This window comes from Argiope bruennichi, chromosome 5 (genome assembly GCF_947563725.1).
Source record: "Argiope bruennichi chromosome 5, qqArgBrue1.1, whole genome shotgun sequence".
Classification (NCBI taxonomy): Eukaryota; Metazoa; Arthropoda; class Arachnida; order Araneae; family Araneidae; genus Argiope; species Argiope bruennichi.
Genome location: NC_079155.1, coordinates 47535130 through 47562116, shown reverse-complemented (window position 1 = coordinate 47562116; position 26987 = coordinate 47535130). Strand labels below are relative to the sequence as shown.

The 26987-nt window shown below is 31.0% G+C and overlaps 1 protein-coding gene across 1 annotated transcript; it reads left to right on the top strand.

The window, feature by feature from the left end:
* On the top strand, positions 1-26633 carry LOC129969463 (uncharacterized). The gene is made up of 3 exons (XM_056084041.1): positions 1-110; positions 16238-19889; positions 26259-26633. The coding sequence occupies exons 2-3, from the start codon at positions 16285-16287 to the stop codon at positions 26260-26262; spliced, it is 3609 nt and encodes a 1202-aa protein (XP_055940016.1). The 5' UTR covers positions 1-110; positions 16238-16284; the 3' UTR covers positions 26263-26633.
* Positions 26634-26987: the final 354 nt, after the last annotated feature.

Genomic DNA, 26987 nt, shown 5'->3' with positions numbered 1-26987 from the left:
CGCATGCTTCGTACGTCCGATGACGTAATTCTTTCCTTGCTTCGGCGCTCGGGGTTCGAATGCTGTAAAAATTTTAAACAGAGAAACTAAATGTTTGCTAAAACTAACGGGTGAGTGCAAATTTTCCTTGTTTTAACACGCCGGCCATAGTCATTATCCGTGGTGACATGCTTTTTTTGGCACGATTGCTTAAAATTTATTATTATTATTATAAATTTATATTATTTTAATTATATATCATTTGATAGACATTTATTTATATTATATTTATATAAATAAATTTTGTTTGGTGAAGGGTGTCCCAAATGTACAACGTGCCATGTCGATTTTACGGTCATTCACATACTATCAGAATGCCCTGTCTTCAATCATCAGCGAATACACTATTTTAAAACATCATGTCCGAGTATCAGTGACTTAGTAGGAGAAAATCCCCATTGTAACATTTTTACATTTCTGAAAACAATTGGATTTTATCATCATATTTAAATAGCAAATCTTTTTACACTTTTAACCTTGTTTACGATAGTGAACACTTCATATTTTAAAAATTTGCATTTGATTTTTACTGAAATAATTCACCGTACCATTAGACCAGGAACTTCTACCATACTATTGGCGTAGCATGGCCAAATATGGCCCTTGCGCCAAAAAATCGCAAACTAACTAACTAACTAATATAAATAAATGTCTATCAAATGATTTTTTTTAAAAAAAATGTTAGCATTGTAATGAAAAGTACTTTTTTTTTAGTTTTCAACTTATAATTTATTATATAAATATTATGGATATTTGAGAACAATTTTTCTCTAATACTACCTTTATTTTACGACACTATTAGTATAATCTCATTTCTGATTCCCCCCTCCCCTGTTCGTATAGAAACAGAATTTAACTAAATCAAAAAATGATAAACTGAAAATATTGAAATATTGTGTTGTAATCAAGTGTATAAAAATTCAAAACTCCAGTGCATCGGGAAGTGAGATCATAAATCGATTCATAAATTCCATCTTTGCAAATGTAAAACCAGCTAAATTAAATTTCGGAAATTTGAAACATCAACAGGTCTCTTAGCCACGGGACTATGGCGTTATTGATTCAACAACGTGAAAAAACTTACCCCACTGAATTTTTATTTTAATGGTTATCAAAATATATATATAATAATTGATTTAAAATATTATTATGGCTTATGAATAGACAGCCATTAATTCTGCAATGTTACATAAATATGTAAATCATTTTAAAAAATCATTTATACAAAAATGAAAGAAATCCTATCTATGTATGTAGTCAGTAACCAATATTTATCTGTGATTAGACTAAATATTTTGGTGCTTACTTGTACTATAAAATAAAAAAAATGTATATCTGCACCAATAAATAAATGATTTTAATGATAAAATAAAGTCAAGTGGAATATTGTTTTTATGTATACTTAAATATATTTATTTAGATGTTAAGTATATTATTATTTTAAATAAATAAATTGTATGGTAAAGAAAAAAATATATTTTTTTTATGCTATAAAAGATGAAATCAATCGTGTTTATGAACACATTATTGTGTGAAATTGTAAGTTGTTAAAAGAAAACATGTAATTTTCTTATTTTTGCTCTTTATTTTATGAAGTATTTCCGTTGTATACTACAAAGTTTTAAATTTTTAATAATGTTTCTGATTGGATGGCCCAGGGCGCTCAATTAAGATGGCGACCTTGAATGGCAGTATTAGATAGTGTTTTATTAGTTTTCATTTACTGCTTTTCAATGAAAAATATGCAGTGTGACAAATTGTGAAAAATATGTCTAAAAATCTCGGAGATATAACTGGAAGAAACTGAATAGCAGAGCCAATATACGATAATTTTTTTGTAAATTACTGGGAAACAAAATTTCGGATTTCTGCTAAATGTTAATTCTACAACAAAGTCAATTCTCTATAAAGTCTGTTATTCTTTTATACATTTAGTACATTGGTGTTACTAAGGGAGCTAACTTACAAAATATTGATAAAAAAAGTAAATAAGAGATTTTTGTGTGCATATTGGCCAAACGCTATTCTCGATTTATTAACGACGAAAATGAGATGTTTAAAAGGGCGTGTTTAATTAATTTCTCTGCAATCTAAAAATATTTTTTAAGAGTTCTGCTTTTAATAATTTAGCTCTTGTATTGCTCTTATATGTTCCTGGGTGGAAAGTGATATGAATATAAATGAATGATGAATGAATAATTTTAAATTTTTAAATTGATTTATTTTCTAACATTTTTCTTTACTAAAATAATAATTTGATCTGTAGAGGTTCAATTCAAAATTGAATCTCTCTTATTAATTACATATTCATAATTAATTACTAACTAGATTTGAATTCTATATTTCAAGCTACAAGGGATGTATTGAGTTAAATCTCAAAATTTTCAGCAATAAGTAGATGATGAGAACGACACCCAGCGTGGCATTTAAATTTTTAAATTTCCACACCATACTTAATTTAATTTACAATGATCAATCGAATATGCATTAGGGCATAAGAATATATAGTACATAAATTCAAGTCCAGTTGCCTGAATTCGGTTTTCTGCTTGCCAAAACGGAAAACTATAAACATATTTTTAAAAAATAAACAAATTATATGATGTCCATAAATACGAAATAACTAGACGTTCCGGATCAGATGATACCACCCCGATTTCCGGTTATTTTCTATAACCACAAGGATAGGCTTCCAATAGACGGATTTCGTCTAAATCTGATTATATCGATTCGTTTATCTCCTTGCGTTTACAAATTAACCATGAGTAGATAAAAAAAAATAAAAAAAACTATGATTCCAAACATGGACTCCGAGATATCTAGACATGGAATTCGTCAACATCACGGCGATTACATTATTTTTAGTACTTTATACAAGAAACGCAAACGCACTTTGAAGGAAGGGAACTCCCCGATTTTGGAACGGGGAATACCCGACACTTGTATATGAAAGTTGGCGAGAAAACTTGGCGCTTATTTGAAGGCGATAACGGCGGGGCAAACAAGCAATTCGACGCCGGACACTCGTCACTCCAAGGTTGATAAAGCAATCTTGAATTGTTGCGCACAGTAATGAAACAGATTAGAATACAAAAGCGGGAAAAGGTGATACAAATGCATCACATTCATTAATGAGATGAAATTGAGCTGAATATTTAGAATCTAATGAAATTACTGATTTAGGTCATTACATTAAAGTATTAAAAAACATTTGGCATAATGATTTTCTAAAAGGATATGAAGTTTTATTAATAATTATCGTTTTTAATTTAGTTTATAATAAGTGCACATTAATTAACTAATTGCATATTTAAGTAAATTTAAGTAAACACACAAGCAGCAGTTTTGTTAAATAACAAATTAGATGTTTTTACTCTGAAACGATCTTCTAAGCTAGTCAACTAAATATGTCTATGTTACCGTTAAAGTATATAATGCAGTTATTTCATAGAATACCTAGTTATTCCATGAAATAACTGATCGTGTCCGTTAAAGTGTGTAATATGTTATTAATTTGACACTTTAACTAGTTATTCTATGAAATAACTAGGTATTCTATAAATGAACTAATGAGAGACAGTTAAAGTGTAAAATAAACAATTTATCTAAAATGAAATTAAACTAATGATAGACAATTAAAATGAAAAAGAAGCAATTTGTCTAATTTATGCAGCGTATAAATGGTATTTATGGAAACGTACCATAAAATCATTTGTTACAACAAAGATTACTAAAATGACACTTGGAATTACAAAGAACATTATTTCTAAAACAAAAACATTTTTTATTTCTAAAGCAAACAAGCAAAAACATAAATGCAGTTGTGGTAGAAGGTAAATCTATTTGTCGTGCGAGATTTATGATATAGATTATTTTACACTTTAACGGGCTGCAGATCGTTATTCTATGAAATAACTAGTTAAACCATGAAATACAAGAGAGTTTTACACTTTAACGGACACGATCAGTTATTTCATGGAATAACTAGGTATTCTATAAAATAACGGATTTCATACTTTAACGGTAACATCTATAAAATAAAATAAAAAAAATATCTAAATTTACTCCTTCACATAATAAAAAATACATGCCAAGCTCAATATTTTTCTGTAATATAAATTGTCATGCGCTTATAAATAATATGTGCCTCATGAAGATCAGTGGATTTTCTCGCATATTCTATATTAAGTGTGCTACCCATTTCCCCGCGCATAATATCATGGATCTTGGACAATGCCGTGAAAGTCCCGAATGCTCAGATTTTTATTTTCACAGTCCTACACTTTTGAATATTGTGTTTCATAGTATATTGAGAAAACGAGTATGCATTTTCAATATTTTTTTTTCAAACAATTAAAAAAAAATAACACAGACTTACAATTTGAGTAACAACAGCACATACAAAATTTCTTTTATTTAAGTCGTTGCGTTTTTGTATTATTGCTTGTAAGAGCTGCGAAAGTTCAAAACAACTGACGATGAACTTTCTGAAGGATTCAATTCAAAATTTTATATGGATTAACGATTTAGATATTAGGTCTATGTACTAAATTTTATTCATCTAGGTCTTCATGCTTTATAATTATCATGTTCTCTTGTACTCAAGTAGCCGAGCAACTGAACTAATTGTAGATGGATTTCATCCAGAATTTATTAGAAATCTACAAATTTGATGTAATGTATTAATGTATACCTAATATTTATTTCGTATGAAAACTGATGAGTCACTATATGTATCATCAACAGATGCGCCTTCTCCCCCTCACACACACACACACACACACACACACACACACACACACACACACACACACACACACACACACACACACACACACACACACACACACACACACACACACACACACACACACACACACACACACACACAATCTGAAAATTACTATTCCTCCACTACATCATTTCAAAATTACTGTTCCATTATACATTCTGTAGGTGTGGGGGGGGGGGAGCTAGAACATTCTCCCAGCCCAATCACTGAGTAAATTTCGCAGATTTTTATTTCATTTGAATATTTCTAATGTTTAATAACGTTGTCAAATGTTACTTGTCCCCTTCTGCTCTTCATTTTTGTAGCAATATACTAAAATTAAAGCTTTGGCAGAACCCTGTGGCGGATTGTTAGCAGCGAGGATAGAACCTGGGACATTATGGTTCGCATCCGAGTAACGTGACCACAATACAAAAGCAATTGCTCATGTAGCGTAGCTGTTAACTGGCTTATAGCTTTCACCACAACCCCTAACTTCAACAACTGGTCCAATTTCGACAGTTGCAGATGGTACATAGGAAAATGTAGCAGATATTTGATGTAATATAGTTATGTATATCTAATGTACTGATTTTTATTTCATATGAAAACTCGTGAGCCCTTAGATGTATAATTAACATGCGTTCCCCTCCACACTATTTCAAAATTACTATTGCGCCTCACATTCTGTATTGAGGGAAAACTAGAACAATCTCTCAGCCCCACTCACTGTATAGATTTATTTCATTTGAAGGCTCCTAATGTTTGTTAAAGTTATCAAATATAGCTTATCACACTTCTGCGCTCCATTTTTTTTAACGATATAGCTAAATTAAAACTTAGATAAAACCCCTAGCTTCAACAACTAGTCCGATTTCGACAGTTGCAGAGAGCGTTTACACATTTTCTAATCGATTTCAATAATAATAATAATAATAAAAAATTAGAAAGCAAATGTTTTGGTATAAAAATTTCTGAAAATAGCTTATTATTTGAAATGAGGAATATCATCTGATACTTTTATTTATTTATTCTTTTTTTGAAATGTTACATATAAATAAGCTATGAAATAAAGGATATGTATTTGCTCTGTTTGTAAAGAAATGCTCTTATTCAAAAAAGTTGTAAATTTTGTATGGTATTAAAATTTGTTATTGTAAAATATTCATCTTTATTATAGTCTGTATTTTCTGTAGGCGGTTCAAGGTCACATTTTCTACCTCATTATTGGTTGTACACAGACTATAATAAGGGAGAAATTATCCATCATTATTTTTACATAAAAGGAAAACTCCAAAGATATCCTTGAAAATGGTATACATTGTTTCAAACATTTCTAAAATGAAATCGTTAATAAAAAGTGAAAATCCACCGACGCAGAGATGAACTTGTCAAAATCTTTAAATAAATCTGTAGCAATCTATACTTATATAAAACTCAATGTGTGTGTGTGTGTTGGCGCTCTACAGACCAGACCGTTTGACCTACAGCTACCAAATTTGGTACATGTATACCTTAGAGGTCCAGAATGTGCACCTGGGGTCCCTTTTTTTGAATTTTTAATTAGAATTTTAATTACTATTTAAAAACTAACTTTCCCGCCAAAAAAAAATTCTTCGATTTTCCCCACCGCCAAATGAGTAACGCTTCAGTTTTTTTACCAACAGTAATGAGGCTAGGGTTAACATTATTCGGCCGATTATTTCAAACGTTTCTCTTTATTTTCTTAATGTTTTATGCATTTAAAATTAAACATTGTTAATTAATCGATCTTTCAGATTCATTCTGGAGTACTTTTGAATTAAAATAACACAGAATAAAGGAAATTAAAAATTTCTAATCTGCATAGCGTTACCCCAAATGGCATAGAAAAATTCACGCATTTGCGTTACTGTAACTGGCGTTGAAAATTCAAGCATGCGCGTTGTGTTCTGATTGTTGACAATATTATCAACGGATGATTCTTGATTTAAATTATTTTTAGGTTAGTTGCATGTTTTTGCAATTAAATTGTATTTATGTTAGTTATATATTTTTTGTAGATGCTTATAGTTTTAAGTACATCGTTTTTTAAGTAGTTTTTTTAAACCTCTTTTCGACCGATTATTTTATTTTTCTTAGTGTTTGATGCATTTAAAATTAAACATTGTTAATGAATCGATCTGTTCATGATGAATCTGAGAAAATTTTGTTGACAAATTCTTGAGATATTACATAAATTAAGAAAGATATTCTTTAGTGCCCATAAAGTTTAAACGCATTAATTGCAGATTAATTCTTTCCACTTTAATTTAAAGCATAAATTCTACGAGAGGTAACAGAAAATGATAGAGATACATATTACGTTATGACTGAAGGCCTTTATAATATTATAAGTGAATTATATGACTATCAAAATCTGAAGTTTTAAAATATTTTGATGAAGAATCTATTAAAGTTGGAATTGCGTAAAATATTTAATTATTAAAATTTAAGCGAACATTAAGATTGGCGAACCGGCTGGTAGCCAAAGGCGGCTAGTAATAAATAAACCAATATTTATAAAAATCAAATTTGCAATCAAAGTCAACATATCAGACGACTCTATCATTATTATGTAATTTTACTTTAAAATAGCATCTTTTTTTTGTTTTAATATAAAGCATTGCTTTAAAAATAGTCGAAAATGATTATATTGATATCATTAATATGACCGCCAAAGGCTGTTATTATCAATGTGTGAACACACTCTGCAACTTGCCACTTTACAAGCATAGTCAACATATCAAATGACTCTGTCATATCATACTATTTAAAATAATAGTTTTTTTTTTTTTGTTTTGATATGAGGCATTGAATCAAAAATAGTCGACATGACTACATTAATACCATTAATATGATAGCCAAGGACTGCTTATATTAATACAATTAAGTTAAAACGTATGATCATCCTCTGCAATTGTGGCACTTTGCAAGCATAGTCAACATATCAAGTGACTCTATCATTATAATGCAATCATAATTAAAAACAGTATTTTCTTTTGTTTTGATATGAGGCATTGCATCAAAAATAGTCGACATGACTACATTAATACCATTAATATGACAGCCAAGGACTGCTTGTATTACTACAATTAAGTTAAAACGAATGATCATCCTCTGCAATTGTGGCACTTTGCAAGCACAGTCAACATATCAAGTGTCTCTATCATTATAATTCAATCACATTTTAAAACAGTATTTTCTTTTGTTTTGATATGAGGCATTGCATCAAAAATAGTGGTCATAACTTTTTTAATACCATTAATGTAATTAAAACCAAAGACTGTTGATATTAATAAAATTATCATGTCATTCAATATTTATGAAATACTTGTTAACAAAAATATAATAAAAATATAATTTTAATATCAATAAAAATAAACAAAAGTATTATTTATGTTAGAGATTGCGTATGTATACTAGAAAATATTAGAGTTTTCCAGTATAGAGCTACCCTTGCTGCTTTTTTTATTAGTATTTAGTATAGTACGGCTTTATAGATTAATATTTTTCTTAATTTTTTTTTATAAGGATATCGATTTGATTTTCAATAGATCATGGGGACCTTACCTAACAGAAAATGTAACAGTCACATTTAATCGTATTAGTTTAACTGACTTGAAACAACACTTAAAAATAAAATATTCGCTTTCATCCTGCACTTTCTTTTTCTCTTTTTACAATGTACATAAGACCTTCATAAATGAAAATGACATGATTTTTTTTCATTTATACGTTATAGATTCAGAATTATAATTTTAATGTCTTTTAAATTTATAAGAATTTAATTTCATGTAAATATCTATAATACAGGTTTACATTCAGAATAAAGAAAAAAAAAATTGTTAATTTCGAATGAAAACGAATGTTGCAAAAGTAAAGGTAGAAAAAAATTGTTAATTTCGAATGAAAACGAATGTTGCAAAAGTAAAGGTAGAAAAAAATTGTTAATTTCGAATGAAAACGAATGTTGCGAAAGTAAAGGTAGAAAAAAATTGTTAATTTCGAATGAAAATGAATGTTGCGAAAGTAAAGGTAGAAAAAAATTGTTAATTTCGAATGAAAACGAATGTTGCGAAAGTAAAGGTAGAAAAAAATTGTTAATTTCGAATGAAAACGAATGTTGCGAAAGTAAAGGTAGAAAAAAATTGTTAATTTCGAATGAAAACGAATGTTGCGAAAGTAAAGGTAGGAGAGGATACTGAAGGATCACTGAGCGACAAATATGTATTTAAGTGTCGATGTTTGCATTCCGTTTTTATTGAAATCAAGTGTGCTTTATCTTTCAAAAGGAAATTTCACGATATGAACATACATAAAACACATGAACAATGTCACGAACAAATATATTTACTAGCCCCCTTCTCAAAATACCCTACATAATTTCCCTACCTTCTCCAAATTACTAAATTTATTTTTTAAACATTAAAAGAAAAGTTGGCATTTTATTTATTTACTTATTTTATATTTTTTTTTGCAAAACTCTTAAGCTATCTTTTATACAAATTATAAAAAAGTAAGAAATTGCGCAGAAGTCCCGCAATTTCGGAAGTCTTCGAGATTTTGTTGCATTATGTTAAAGTTTTTATGCGGTATTTTTAGGGTGCTATTATTTGATTTATAAGCATCGTATACTTGAATGCTTTCAAATTAAAATCAAATATCGCTTAAATTTCAAAACATTATTATTTATAGGAATTTTTTTTCTTGTCTTCAAATTCATTTGCAGATAAGCGTAGGCTATAATTTTTTCACTTGACTGACTTCTTCACTATTCAACAACCCTATCAAACTATGAATTGAATTGAATCGAATTGTTAAAGAATCAATTTTTTCACACTACCGAAGGCATACCTCAAATATGGAAGTGAAACATTTTCAATAAGATGGTTTGTTTTCGCTTTTCTCATGAGACCACTAATGATATAGGATAAAATTACCCTCATGCCTATGAAAGATCGAATCTCTGTGTGGGGTTGGATACATAGGTGCTCCGTAATGGGGGCTGTAATACTTTTCTACGATGCACTTTTCGTGGCATTTCGACCATTCGGATTGCTCACGAATGCTAAATCAGGACAGGAGTAGTTCCTGACATGGTTGAGATTTTATTTAAAGCTATTTTTAAATTTAAAAAACTCAACGAACCAGCTAAATCAACTGAAACCAGCTCTTTTGAAAGTCAACCTCAATTAAATGTTTTGCTAATTAAGCTTGTCGAAATGTATGCTACTTAAAGATTATTTTCATGGAGAATAAATTAAAATCAATAAATAAATCTTAACTGGTTTTGGAAGTTTGGACAAAAAGGAGAAAGAAAAACTTGCATTATTTTAGGATTCTACGGAGTTTTATCTGACTCTTGCTAATTGGGACGATGCAGAATTGGACAAAGTCTCTAGAAAGCATTCAATTAGTAATAATAATTCAGGAACTATAAAATTGTTCATTATTAAAAATTTTATAAAATTAGCTAGAGTGATCTTTTTAAAACTTTCTCTTGTACTTCCGAACGAAATAGGTATACCACTCACCCCAACATAAATATTTGAATCTTGAGCAAGATTATAAATAGTAAGCATGCTAATATTTTTATTTTCAGAATCATACACATGGGCTTTTTATGCCTCGTACTATAGCGAACAAAACTAAATATGTAATTTGTAGGCTTTTTGGCAATGGATAGAATCCAAAATTTGATAAGGAACTACAATTTTGGTAACAAGTTCAGATAATAAATCTTATGTATCTATATCGATGCCTTTTTGCATTGCCGTATTTCATATGCATATGAATATATAGATTAATGACAGTCATTCCTCTAATGGCTTTAGTTCAAAATTTGATAAAACTCTATATTTCAGATGCTAAAACTTTGTACCAAAAATTGTTCTTGAGATATCGTATTCAAAGACCGACAAATCGACATAATTCCAAAAATAAGATACGAAATATACGAAATGAGTATACGAAAGTCTTTACACTAATATCAAGGGCTCACTACGTAAATGGATGCAAAATTATTATAATCAGGAAGCATATAACAAACTCTACGAAGTAAAATCTGATTATACCCCATGAACTTCATTCTTCAACCGGAAGTACGATAAGATTTTAATTCGACTGTCGATTGGCCACGTCGCGCCCTTCTCAACTGCACATAGATACTCTGACATTTTAACCTTTCAACCGGCTGGAACGTAGAAAGTCGTCCCAATGAAACTCTCATGTAACGGCTCGGACGTAGAAAGTCGTTCATCATTTATTATCCTAAGATCGACTGAAACGTAAAAAATTCACTTTCTGAAAATTATCCTAATAACGACTCTGACCTAAAAAAATCTTAATTGCTTTCCACTTTTACGATAAGAACCATTTTACAAAGATACAGATGCTGAATAATCAACGGTTAATGGGTTAATTAAATGTTCGATTTTTTTTAGAAGACGTATCAATTTCTTTAACTGCTTCTATTTTAATTTGTCTTTCCTACTTGGTGAAAAAATCTATACCAATTTATGTTCTCGGAAACACATTATTTCTTTTTTAATAAATCTTAAATTTCAATCCATTTTGACTTTTCAACCTTTTAATATGGATTGTATGGATCTCTAGCTTAATTCTCATTATTGAACCTGCTTTCATTGCAGCATATTCTAGAAAAAAATCTTGCACCAAAGAAAATTCACATCATTCCATTGTACAGATTTACAAAAATCAGAAAGACTTAATAATAATAATAATAATAAATGTTATATATTTTGCAATTACTTTCCTTAAAACTTGGTTTTTCTTTTTTTTACATTAAGGTGACTATATTCTATAAGAATTAGAATCAACCCATGATCTTAATAAAAAGGAAGAATTCTCAGACAAACACTGTTGAGTGAAATGCTACCATATTTGCTATTTATGAAGAGAAAAAAAAGGAGTTGATACGAAAAAAGTTCCAAATTTCTGTAGTGCAATTCGTTATCGTTTTCTTAAAACAAATCAATTGTATATGTACAATCTACTTAGAAGTTTCACTGTATTTAAATATTTCTCATTTTAGTTCCTGTTCTAATGTCTTTTCAAAATGAGATATGAACTTCTGTCTCTTATCTATCGAAACTAATTTAAACGAATGAATCATATAACAGTTTCTATTTTTACAGATAAAGTTTTCCCTCTTTAGCTTATCTGGAGCATTTGTTGTTTGCTTTAAGTATAGACGAAAAGGAAATTTGCGTCGATGCCGGATATAATCTATGCAGGAAACTGTTGCAACAATTTGAATTTCATTGTTTAGTTAGGACAGAAATTTAACAAAAATAATTTTTATAAACGCACTAAGAAATGCAGGAAAAGATAGATTTTTTTATTTAAATTATTTTCTACTTTTTAGTCTCCAAGCTGTTACAAATACTTAAAAAAAAATCATTCAACTATTTTTTCTTCTGAAATTCACAACCAGATAGAGCCACTCGTACAGAATCAAAATTTCATTAAAAAATCGATTAAATTTCTAATGATAAGTTCTGAAATTTTTAAATAATGCATTGATCATTGAAGAAATAAATTTTCAAGTCTCATGCGCGGTAGAGAGTGAAAATTTGATGATAAACATGAAACAAATGATCTTCACAAATATGAAACAAACCAAGTTTATATAAAAGTTTGTAAAAAACATTCCTTATATTAAATATTTCATCAAAGTGAGAAGAATGTTAGTGCTTCATTAACTGATAAAACCGCTGAAGTTCATACATAGAGTATATAATAATATGCTTGCACGATAAAATTTCAGTCTACATATAACAAAGTGGTTATGCGTATAATCTTCTATAACCGATTGCAATAAAAAAAAAATCTTCATTTATATATTATTAGGATAAACGTTGCCCTCACAACTCGAGCTTTTCGATATTTACTAATGAAATAGTTATGACAAAAAGTCATAACTATTTTTCGCATCAGCGTCAGTGACAACAAGATTCCACTCCATGCTATTTAGGGTCATGGGACTTCTTAAAGAAGCATGTTTACCCTGGAAATCCCGTGTAACTTTATTTAATTTTTAAATATTGTTTTTTTTCTTTGTTTTTTTTTTTTCGAATTATTTTTTATTTGATAACCAGTGGTAGTGATCTCTTCGAAATTTTCTCGAATACTCTTCAGTTAAGGTCAGTTATACCCTATTCCAGCATAAATCGACCTAAGGATATATGTAGTGAATAGCTTATAAGCCAGTTAACAGCTACGCTACCAGAGCAATTGCTTTTGTGTCGTGGTTATGTTACTGGACTGCGAAACACAAGGTTCCAGTTTCTATCCTCGCTCACGACAATCCGCCACATTGGTGACCTCGGACGACGAACCTTCAACCTTCGTCCAGCTGTTGTGGCGCCATCTACCTGCAGCAACACAAAGTCGCCAGGCTCACTTGACGCAGCAACAGCAACCGCTCACCCACACATGCTCGCCATAACGCTTGGCGCTACTAAAATGAGGACAGGCGCATTAGAATCAACAGCTAATATATTACTACTCAACAGCCATATCGTTCGACTCACTGGCGGGAGAGTCTGTGGTGAAAGCTTATAAAAAAACAGTTAACAGCTACGCCACCCGAGCAGTTGCTTTTGCATCGTGGTCATGTTACTGGACTGCGAACCACATGGTCCCAGGTTCTATCCTCGCGCATTACAATCCGCCACAACTTCATGTCGATGATTCCGCCAAAATTTCAGACATTAAAGTCATGCGATTTTAATTGTCTTATGTTCTGTGTATGTGAACCTTTATAATGGAGAACAGTCTTATGACATCACAGCTGTATTAAAAACGTAAATGTTTGCTTCATCTACTTTTTAACTTTCGTGGTATTATAATTTTTTTTTTTTTTTTTTTTGCAAACTACACAGATATTAAACAAAATTCTTCTTCTTCAGCTTTCAATAATGGGACAGTGCCCCGCGATTAAAGATTGGATGAAGCAAAGAAAACGTCTTGAATTTAAAGGCAACATTGTAATCTATTGTTAGAAATTAATGAAAAAAATATTTTTATATTATATGAAAATTTATGTAACTATTAAATTAGAATAATTAAAAATGCAATTTTTAAAATTTTGAAATGACATAAAATTTATTTTTATACAATAATATGTTTGGAAATTATTATGGAAAAACGCCAGATTTCAGTTTAATTTTTAATTAATTAATTTTTTGAAATCGCTCCGAGTTGTACATTTTAACCCTCCAAAGTATATATATATATTTGCCAAATTTGGCAAGTTTAAGTCAATCTGTCTGACCTGTAGAGCGCCTACTTTCACACATTCACTCACTCACACACACACACACACACACACACAGAGAGAGACTCATAATTTTATCTTTATTATTAGTAAAGATGCAACTACTAGTTTTTATCTCAAACTGTCTATGATATTTTTTGTTACTCTTGTATGATTGTAAGTATATTTATTTTGAAAGCATATTTTCAATAAAACATATTTCAAAGAAAACTTTTCCTTGATATATTTTCATAAATATTGCCGAACAACAGAAATCTCATTTACAAATTTTTATCTCATTTTTGTTTTGTTTTATAAATCCTTATTGAGTGTTAAAGTTTGTTTTATAAATGCATCTGCGGATCTACTTGCATCTATTTGTTTTATATGTATCTGAGAAAATGCTAAATACATATTCATGTAAGTCGTACAATACTCGTATATTTAACCCGTAAGAGATTTTAACCATCACACCCTAATGAATAATTACTCTAAAATATCTGATTAAAAGCCATTTTTATTGGCAGAGTTTGAGAGTATTTGCATTTAACTCTGAAGACATCTTTCAGTTCCCACTCTTGAAATTGACTTCATATGATTTGACTGTGGGAGAAATATGGAGTTTCTAGGTATATATTGGCCTTTTAAAAAGATTATTGGCCGCAGGATTTCCAGGAAGAATTGTCACAAAGTAAAAATTTATTCGTTAGGCACGGACTAATAATCATATACCTTCTAACAATTAACTGAAAACTATGGAATTATTGGATATATAATAAAAAATTACATTGGAGTTATATACGAAAAATGAATATATATACGAAAAAAAAAAACTACTAAAAAGTATATTTGGAGAAATACGAAATACACTGAATATATCATTTTCCTGAATCTCCGCTCATAACAGTGTGAATAGTGAATGAAATTTTAGCATAATTCAGGGGAAAAAAAGGGGAAGTCAACCATCTAACTCTCCGACCCGCACGAAGGCACACGGATTTAAACCATAAAACTGAATGACCGGACCTCCGCAACAGCAACATTGGCGGGAACTGTGGTTGAGTCCTAAGGGCCGTCACCAGCCACGGTACAACCCTCCCCGAAGGAAGTACGTCCTGTCATCGATGGGAGGAGCCAGATCCCCCACCTATTAGTGTACCCTCCAGGGTGGCGAGATCCAGCCACCATCTCGGAAGCACTTCATCCTCATTTCGAGGTGCCCCCCTGCTTTAGCATGAATGGAAAAATACAGATATCGCTTCTCTTAACAAAAATGAATATGTTAGTTTCTTATGATATTAAATTGAGCAATGATGACTTAAGAAAAACAATAGTGCTTGCTATTTAATGAAATAAAATTATAAATGTCTGTGCTGATTTACAACTAACAAATTACAACTGACAATTTCGTTTTGAGTGATTTTTTAAAAAAAATTATTTTACTCATATATTTAGTTAAAAATAAATGTCTGTAAAATAATTTTAAAGCCGGTTAGAAAATACTTGTTTAAATTATTTAAAATTCCTTGGAAATATCTATTCTTCAATAATTTGTTGATATTCCGTTTTCTATAATATATCGGTAAGAAGTGCTACTGACGACTGGGTAACCAATGTTGGAGGGAATGTAACCATCCGGGGAGTTAGGCTTGTTTTTATTATGTCCTCTTTCATTTTTAAGACATGGAGTAAAGAATAAAATGTAAAGAATATCACCTCGATTTTCTTGGTACTTGCTATTTTAATAAGTTTTCTAAGTACTTGCTATTTTAATAATTCTGCATTTTTTTATGACAATACAATATTTTCAAAATTTAAGAATGAGGCAGCTCATAAAATTTGTTTTAATTTTGATTCTTAATCAAAAATAATATCTGTTAACTAATTTGAGAAAGATGAAAGAAATATATCATTACAATATTTAAAATATAAATTAAAGACAAGATTTAGAAAGACATAAATTGAAAAAAAACAAGAAATTGAAATTAATTAATATAAAAAAAAGATTCTATTCTTGGTGCATCTAATAAAAAGTGTTTTTAAAAGCTGTTTTAATCAAATTTATATGAATTTGTGTATTCAATTTTATCTTCCATTATAATGTTACAATATTCTTTTCTCAACAGGACTGAAATAAATCAACGTCAGTGAGCAGTTCCATCAACTGAAAAAAATGTACGTTTTTCCACCGAAACTCCAAGATTTGTCAACATGGTCTTCCAAAAGCAGACCTTCGAACTCCAAAGAAGTATGGGAAATCAGCGCACCGCCAGACCACAGTCTGTATTGGTCTTTAGTCCTCTCTTTTGTGATAGCCTCGCCGGAAAAGTCAGACTGGATGGAGCGCTTGCTGGGCACCGAGAAGGAGATTCAAGAATTGATGCAGAAAAAGAATATCAAAGGTCAGAAGTTGGTTCCTCAAAACATAAAAAAACAAGTGATGAATTTCAATCCGTTTAAGAATCAACATTCTTTTTATCATAACAAAGACATGACCAATATCTTTCGAATGTTCAGTCTGAGATTGAAGCGCGCTGCAAACCAGATGAGCAAAAAGTATACTGAAGGGGGCGATGACTTAAAACTGAGGGCCGCCACCAAGATGCTCAAGTGCTGCATAGAAGTGTACGAAACAGATTCGGAAGGAAACAAGTTACCTGTGAAAATTAATGCTCCTGTTGTTGGCAGGGATACATTAGTCTTGTTTAAACATTCCGGAGTCCGTAAGCAGTATAAAACTATGTCACCATCAGGACAAGATCGTGACCACAAAGTGATAGACACATTTGCTTTTGGAATGAGCCTTAACCACGTGATACCGTTGAGACGGGATGCTTTAGGACATATCTTGAAAAGAACAGATATAAATCATGAGATAATCCGGGAACTACAACAGGATTTCACTGGCAATGGAAATTTTTTGGTCTCTCTGATGATCAAAAATTCGAGAATGGAAACCGTACCATCAATTTATGCCTCTCCTTATATTGCTTGGAAGTTAGAGGCGGCAAGATTTGTCACTGATCCTTGTTCTTCGAAGGTGGAAGGTGGTGGTTCTGACGAAGGTGGATTGTCTGCTTTCTATCATTGCCTGGGACGGGATTCCACTCTTCTTCTTCGCGTTCTTTATGACTATGCTTCGAACAGTTTCGAGCATTCTGATAATACGACGAGGAATCCAGACACAGAAATTCTGAGAGCTCTGATAAGAATTGGGGATGCTTTACAAAACGACCATTCGAAATCGAAAGGTTTTTCTATGTTAGCAGATAAGAAAGGCATTGCTGTTAAGAGTTATGAAGAAATTTTATCCTTTAATGAGTTTCAGCGTCGTGTTGTCGAAAAGATCGCTGCATTGCCGAGGAATTGTTCACCGCAAGTTCCCCAAACTGATGATGATGGTAGTAATTTAATGAGAAGAAAACAAATTATTACATCACTTTTGGAGATTTATCCAAAGTATTTTTATTACCCTAATGTAAATCAGGTAGAAAGTACTGTCACAGATGAAAACAAATACAGGGTGTTTCAGAACTTCATTCAGCGTAGTGAATATTATGAAAATTTGGATAATTATAGTTGCCTTTTGTTCTTTGATAATTTTCTTTTCTTAGATCTTCCGTCCGATATTATGAATTCTGCCGTTCAAAATTTGTTTCTAACTGTATTTGGTTACAAACTGTTTCGAAAATGCGTGCATGGCGTTCACTGCACCAAACACGATATAACTCCCGAGGACTCCACACTTCGCGTGATTCCTTTTATCTTTAGATCTAAATTTTTAGAGAGTGCCAAAGCTGTGGAGGAAAAACTAAAATTTTCCTCGTCTGGCAGTGCTGGAAAATCCCCGAAATATCAATCAAGAAAGGAAAAAAATCCTAACTCTGTTTTGATGCAAGTCACCTCTGGTCTGAAAAATCTTCCAGAAATAAAAGACGAATTCTTGATTGCTAGACTTCGGAACTATCTTGATATTGCAACCAATATCACGATTACTGACGTAGACATGAAAGGAGTTTTGGCCATAGAGCGTGCTCTACAAGTTATTGGGGAGACATTGAATACATCAGAAAGTTCTAGTGTTATTGGCCATCTGCTTTGTTCCTGTCTACCTCAATGCGCCATTGAAGAATTTTTCAGAATTCGTAATCACTGTTTATCAAAATATCGATCTCGAGTGATGGGTGGAAAATTGAACTTGGAAAGAGAGATCGTAAGATTCAGAGATATACAGGATTTGATAAAAGAAGTTCATTATATGTTTAAACCAGTTTATGTTAGTCAGTTATTGAGAATTACCAATTTTATGGTCGAAACAGGCTTATATGAATCAAAAGATATTGATCCAACTATTTCACAAAATATGGAAAGAGAACATAATGGTGTTATTCGCTTGTTGACAGAAAAATATATCCAAAATAAAAGCAGATACAAATGTCTAGCAAATAATTTGCTTGATTATGTTCAAAGGGAAGCTGGAGATAAAAAATGTTTCAAATTTCAAAAACTTGGGCAAATTTCTACTTTGAAATTCTTATTTGCTTTTTTAGCTAGCCAATGCGATGATGCAAACAAGGATGAAATTCTTCATATTCTGCAGGATTTGGACAAATTAAGTAAAAACTTTGAAAGTAAAGCTAATTTAGCCAAGCAAATGGAAATTGAAATTTCCAATTCCGAATATGAAGAGATTATTAGAATCGTGTCAAATTTTCGTAACATCATTGATAATATATTTTCTGATGTAAAAGAATGTCCAATGAGAATAATCGATCATTCTGTAGTGGCAAATTTTTTTAGCGATGCCCGAAGTTTCAGTTGGTTCACTGACGAAGAAATGACAACAATCAAAGAAAAGATTTCTGAACAGTTGCAATCATCTCGAAAAGCTAAAGCATCTTTAAAAGAATATTTGAAGAAAGAAAACCAATTATCTGAAGAAGAAGCGCAACAACTTTTGTTCATCATTTTCGCAGCTCAAAAAGACAAAAAATGCATATCAGCGAATCTTTCCAGTAATCCTGAAGTTGCTTTGAAGGCCCTTGATTCAATCGAGAAAGACGAACAGGACATATTCAAGAAGAATAACGATCGAGAAGATGACATTGATTGCTTGATGAAATTTACAGAAACTGATGAAGGAAACCATTTATTGCTAAAAATGGATTTCTCAGATAATGATGATTTGCAGCGGAAAGTACTGGAATTTCTAAATCGGAAAGTTGAGTTTCTACTCGACAGAATCAGTTACCTAAAGGCAATACTCATAGAAGAGGATGAAGAGATCCTTAGCCTATGGAATTGGGGTAAAAGCGAGGCGATCAAGACTCATACTAGATATCTCATGCGCCAGCGGTATAGGCGAGAAAAGGACGTCAGAGCGTCTCTGGAGATGCTGCTTTTCGATTGCATGAACATCCTTAAGACGAGATCGTCCCTCAGCAGACTCTGGTCAAAAGCCAATGACCTGTTCTCTGGGGTCAGCCTCCGCGACATCCTGTCCCATGGGAGCACAATTCTCGAGATCGTTGGTGGGTATCTAGACCAAGATGATCTCCCTTCACATTTCATAGACAAAATGTTGGAGCTTATAGAGGATGGCGATGCCCTGAGGACCCTTTCAGATCTGTGGGGGAAGAAGAGGATCATGGATCTAAAACAATTTCAAAGAATGCTGGATGAAGATGATCCTTCCCTCCGGGAAGTTCAGAAATGGAGGAAGAAAAGATCTGAGAGCATAGGAGGCTGGAGGGACTACCTGCCTCTTTTACCTCTGAAGTGAGTATCTTCTTTTTGAAGTGATTTTTTTGTCTGTCATTGATCATTTAAATCCTAATCCTTCCATTTTTTTCTGCCATTTCTCCGTTCCATTTTCTTCTTCCAAATGGATACATTTTGGCTGAATATTAACAATCATTCTATGCAATTTTCACTCCTACACTCTTCGTGAACGCCTTACCCTTCTCTGCATGCATTCGAAATTTTTCATTCCCCACTCACATTCAGTAAGAGCCTAAACTAAATGGCGACATAAAAATAGAAGGAGGGAATATCAGTATGAGCTGGACATCCAAAATTCCAATACATGTCCTGCCAAGATACTGGTTTTTCACATTGGCTTGATAGATTAATAAAATTTAAATTTAAGGGTCTTGGCATTATTACAGCCAAAGCTAGTTGACCCATTTTTTTCAGGAAAATAAACTTTAATCCCATTAATAGGGTTTTTAAAAATCCCCTTAATTACACAATATTAATAAAATAGCTATGTGAAATTCTCATCAATGTACAGTCCTGTTTTTACGAATTTTGTACAGTCAAATTGGTAGTGAAATTAGTTTATACTCGTAATCAGTGAATTAAAATTTAATTTTAATCGAAGGAACGTGGATGAAGAAAAAGTACGATACATTTTGTGGTTTTATGAAATCAAATCTACCACTGCTCATGGAAAATTTAAACACTGTAATAGATATTTGACATACCATCTGGTGATTTTGAAACTTTGAGGGCTAAAACAGCACATATTGAACTTATAATTATAAATGAATGCTAAATAATATGCTGCGGGAAACTACAAATTCTTTATGCTACAGAGAAAACACGTTGAAACCTTATGACAAATTCGGTTTCCGCATTTGCATAAATAAAGATGTAGCTAATTACAATAATTTAAATGCAATGTATTTTTTGGTTTTATGAAATCAAATCTACCACTGCTCATGGAAAATTTAAACACTGTAATAGATATTTGACATACCATCTCGTGATTTTAAAACTTTGAGGACTAAATCACCACATATTGAACTTATAATTATAAATGAATGTTGAATAACATGCGGAGGGAACTACAAACTCTTTGTGCTACAGAGAAAACGTTTTGAAACCTAATTACAAATTCGATTTCCGCATTTGCAAAAATAAAAATATAACTAAATATAATAATTTTTGCCTAGTAATATTGTGATATCAGATAAAAACTTTGACCATAAGCTGTAGATAGTATCATCCCGAATATTTATTTTCTTAAATATTTCGATTAGACAAATTACAAAATTTCATTAAACTAGGTGGGCAATTGTGTGAAAACACTTTAGCTTTTATGAAAGTTGATTATAAGAAGCAGAGAATTCAATTTTTATATACCCCCCATAGCGTAAAAGTGTCAAATGATCGAATATTTTTCTTGTTTTCCACCGCGCCGCTTTCACAAGGTTACTCTCTTCTACCTACAAAATTAACAGAGATATATTTATTTCTATATTTAGAGGTGAAGTATCTCCTATTTAATTGAATAAATTTATTTTAAAAATGCAAATTTATTCAATACTGAAAGACTGTTATATGCAAATATTTTTATTACATATCATCCGTTTATCGTAACTTAAAAAAGAAATTTGCTTATCACACTTGCTGTTATTCACTTTGAATGATCGACAGTTGCAATTTCGATTTTATCGAGAATGACGCAAATTTGAGAAAATGAACATTTAAGATGTCTCAGAGAAATATCAAAGTATTGAATAACGAAATAAACTCATTTTGCCATGCAATTGTGTGCATGATATTAAACTGGCCAGCATAACTGAACGATTATTAAAGAAAAATATTTTTAAATGCTGCTGATTTCTAATATGTTCAGTCGCAACGCTAGTTAATTGCAGAAGAATACAAACATCATTTTTAAGTGCCAACCTTCTAAGAATAGTTTCTTCTAGTTCGAAACTTGCAAACTGCAGGATCCTTAAAAATCCTCAAAAAGAAACGCACAAGATGAGGTGTTATCTAAGTGGTACTGTGTGATACCCCGACTTAGCCAGAGGCCATGTGGGAAACTTGATGGTGCCACCGAAGAGCAAACCCCACCTAACACGGAGGAACAAACTACACTTGATGACATTGGTCCCTTACAAACAATAAAGAAACATCTAGAGAAAATGCATATTAGTACAGAAAAAGAATAGAAAAAAACATTACATTTTACATTACATATTAAGTTGTAAAACATTAGAAAACATTAAACGAGTGTTAACTTTTTACATTATGAGAGTGCTAAATACAAAAGATTTGACAAAAGGTCCCTAATAGAAGATTTAACAACTGGAATTTTTATGACTTCTTTGACTTCAAGAGGCATCCAATTTCTTGCTCTTACCACAGGAAGAGCTAGAGAGGATAGAATAAACATCCAAAATATTGGAAAAGATGGACAGTGGAATATTTAATAGAAAATTTGACCTAAAAACGGAATTGCAGCTATTCGCTGGAATGATAATAAAGTTGTATCTGCTACCAGTATTAGGGCACTAGGTATTTCTCAAAAGGGAAGATAAGTGTGAAGGACGGAAAGCAGAAAGTAGATATGCCATCACGTATTATTTCTTATAAGAAACTAGCAGTACTCGCACAGGGTTGCCCGTGGGAATAACATTCAAGAGGAAAAATTAGATTTAAACTTGCCTCCAGACTATATGTCATGGGCCTGTCACTCAACATCAAACAAGAATAAAAATATATTTAGAAATCATTAAAAATAACTAGAAATTTTTTTTTATAGCACACATTCAGAAGTATCGAGACTATTAAAAAGGTAAAAATATGATATGTTCATAGACAAAACAATTCACTAAAAATGTACAATAGAAAAGCTGTTTTAAAATTTAAAAATATGCAAATAAGTCATTGTACCCGCTGTTCCATAAATTCAAAAGTCATTAGTTTTGAATCACTGTTTAAAATCAGACATAAACAAAGAAATATATCGCATATGCATACCACAGCTCTTGCTACTTGTGCATGCGCAGTTTGAGGTTTCTGTACATGCGCGGATAAGCGCAAAGCATAGATACTGCTGTTTTACGCATGCGCAAATCGTAGTAGGAAAATAATTAAAATCACAGTTATAAAATTCCTTTTTTTTTATTTTGATATGACTTCAATATACTAAAACCTTCCCCAATAAATGTCCTACAAAATGGTACAAATATCTCTAATATCAGTTCAGTATTTCTTGAGTTTTTCTCTTTCAAACATACAGCGATTTCAGGAGACTTCATTTTATACTGTGTATAGATACAAAAATGGCGTCTATTTGGCCATCTCAATTAAACATATTTTCCTTCCATCCAAATGTTACTATCCATTACTTTTAAATGCATCTGAAACATCATTGGTTGTAAACTTGGGAATTTTCATAATTTTTTTGCCTCAGAACAAGTTCTAAATTTCCTGGAATGTCGTCGACATATCAATGTTGCTTATCTGGGATTGCGTGTATCTCGAATTATTGTAGGAAGGAATTTGGGCATTCATCAAAAATCCCAACCTGTTAGAAACTGCGAACTGATTACGTATTAATTAGAAATCCAAATTAAAAACCACAAAAATTCAACTGAAAAAAACTACAAAAACCTGAAATTATTCGTCAAAAATGTAACTTAAAACTTTGTGTCGAATTTTTCTATCACTTCATGGAAGTCGATAGGAATCATGTATTAGGGTATTCTACATTGAATTAAGACATCTTCATGTAGTAAGGGATTGGGCCATCATCCTATATATAGGACAGCTTGTAAAAAGAAAAGTAGTAAAGTTTTGAATTTTATATTTTGCTTATTGTCTCATTATTGTAAAAAAAGATTGGTGTTTTTTTTTTTTTTTTTTTTTTTGAGAAAATGTTAATTTTTTAATATAGCAAAATCTGGGTTAAAATATTTAAGCTTTCGCAAAAAGCAGTTACAGATCTCAATCTAAAATACTAATTTTTAATAATGGATAATGAAATATTTTATTAATTTCGTAAGTGTGCAAATACTTTTGAGGACCATTATATGTATAATGCGCCAAAAGATCCATTTTTCCAAGGTTTCTAATCATTTATTTAAATGCATCCTCTTTACTTCGTATATCTGATATTTATTGGAAGTTGGATTTCAACTTTTGCCAGCTACTGTAGCAGAAATAACTTGCATTTTATAAATAATTTTTTCACTTAAAAAACTATAATTTTTTTAATAAAAAATCGGAAGTGATTATTTGTAGAATACTGTTAACTTTGTTATTATTTCTGTAGGATTTTTTCTCTTTTCAGGTTTCTTTTTTTCCCGTAAGATATTTTTCTCTTATATTTCAGATTATGTAATTTCATCTTATAATTATTCAATATTCCAATAAATGGGAGATGTTTTGGTTTGTTTTATCTGCTTTTGGGTGCTGGTTCTCTGTAAAGTGGATTTATTTTCTTGAATTAATATTTTGAATGTACTATGAAGAAATTGCATCTCAAAATTCTACTCAAGAAGTAAATTCCGTTACTTACGGAATCCATAACAAAAAAAAAAAATTCTTAATCATTATCAAGGAATTTCAAACAACTATTTGCAGTTCTTAAGAGGTCCAGAATTAAGAGTTCAAAAGTTTGGAACTTCTAATAACTGTATTAAAAATTAAAATTTCATTGAAAAGTGTTGAATTAATTTCATTAATTAGGTATGTGCATTTTCACTCCCCCCAAAATTTGGTATGGAATTTTGTGACAACAAGTGTTGTTTAGAGTCAAATTTTTGTTTCAATCGGTTGGGAAAAATGCGTCTAAAACACAACTTCGAATTTCGGACACTATTAACCTCATGCCAGGGGTAAATCGCCAGAAAACACGCCAAGGATGATATGATAGATTCAGTAAAAATGCTAAATTCGCGTCAAGGATTAATATTTCGTAACTATTGTATGTCAATGCTGTACAAGGCGGTCTTTGGCATATCATCTTTATTAAAGAGTGTGCAGGAAAGATTTATGGAAACCATTCCGCTTGTCTTAATTTCCATTTTAGTACAAATATTTTTCCTTGGTTTTCATTTGTTTTAAACTAATGTCTAAAAGCAGGCATAAATCTCAAAGCATTGTTCTCAAACGGATGCAAATAAAAAAATAAATAAAGTCATTAATAAATGAAACCGATATTCGACGACAACAGCCGCTTAGGATTTGAGAAATTAACAATATTTTGTCTTTTTTTTTTGCATAGGAACTGAGAAAAAAATTATTTTAAAAAATTTATTCGATCATAAAATTAAAATTTTTGCCTTTTTATTTTTGTGCAATTTTTTTTTCCAATTCTAACACAATTTAAAAATTTAAAGAAAATTATTTTGAAATAAGGAAATTTGCAGATGCTTGAACTACTACTATCACTATAAGACATAATCTACGTTTCCACTATATTTTAAATTGTTCTTTTATGTCAATCCATGTATATCCAAAAGGGTTTTGCATGTTACAGTATTGTTTACAAAAATAGTTTCTACGGTTAAAATATTATATATGAAAGAGTTTTAATTTTGCAATGCCGAGTGTATTTTAAACGTTATGCTTGCAGAATTGTTCTCCCGCTTCTTTTATCTCCAAAATTGTGATTCCTTTTTACTTTTTCGCATATGAAGTATAGAGAAAGCATTGTTATCTTCAAAATATTCAAATCAGTGATTTTGGTGATTTTCCACGCCAAAATCTTCTTGAGTTCGGAAAACACATTTTTGAAAAATGTCTGTGTGGCAAATATAACCCCCAAACGCTTTGATATAGACGGATGAATAAAGTATGGCCTTTGTACCAAATTTGTAGATTTCTATAAATCCTGAACAACCTCTATTCATAGAAATTCTGTCTGTAAACGGATAAAATTCGATACACATATTTAACATTTACAGTGAGGATACCAATCAAATCCTGAGCAACCTCTATTCAGAGAAAGCCTGTCTGTAAATGGATAAAATTCGATACACATATTTAACATTTACAGTGAGGATACCAATCAAATCCTGAGCAACCTCTATTCAGAGAAAGCCTGTCTGTAAATGGAAAAAATTCGACACACAGAGTTAACATTTACAGTGCACACACCAATCAAATCCTGAGCAACCTCTATTCAGAGAAAGTCTGTCTGCAAATGGATAAAATTCGATTCACCTAGTTAGAATTTACAGTGCAGATACCAATCAAATTCTGAGCCAAATTGATTTGCTATTTGAAACATCTGTAAACATACAGTATAAATAGAAATATCGGTGATTTTGTGATATATTTTGTGTCTGGTAAATAAAAAATATCTGCGATAAAATTGTTAATCTCATCCTTTTTATCTTACAGGTGATCGTTTCAATAGACTTCAGTGGAAATTTAAGTCTTTCAAAATAAGAAGACGTCAGATACAAGAAGAAAGAATGGGCTTCTAATATTTATGATGCTTTTCAATTCATCCACTACGATAATTATTTACATTTCTAGAATAGATTTTTGTTTTTTTTAATTCAATCTGTGATAAGAGCTATATGTGATAAAATATTATTCAGAAATGATTATAATTAGTATTTCATATTTTTATGGAAACTTTTGTTAGATTTGACGTAATTAATACATCAAAAATTAAAGCATTAACTGTGATCTTTAAAATGTTTTTTTTTTTTTAATTTGCCTTGTTACAAATTTATAAAAAATGAAATTTTGGAATCAATTTTTTATTCATTTAATGATGTGCTATTGTTTTGAAATTTTTGTGCACTATGCTTGTATGTCTTAGATGACAGCATATTATTTAAGTATTTGCATGAATAAAGTGCTAAGGATCTTCATTTTTTTTTTTTTTTACACTTTAGTGTTTTTGATTACAATATATTATTTTGAGAATTAATTATAAATTTTTCGGGTGAATTGAATTAAATTTTATTTCCGTACAAGAGCTTACCCGATAGAGAATTCAAAGGGAAAAAAAATGATTTTAAAGTTTTGTAACGTACACAACCAAATGGTTACGTCCCCTGTTCACTTATAATAGCTTCTATCTGATTGACATTCGGCTTCGTCTTCTTGCTTCTTATA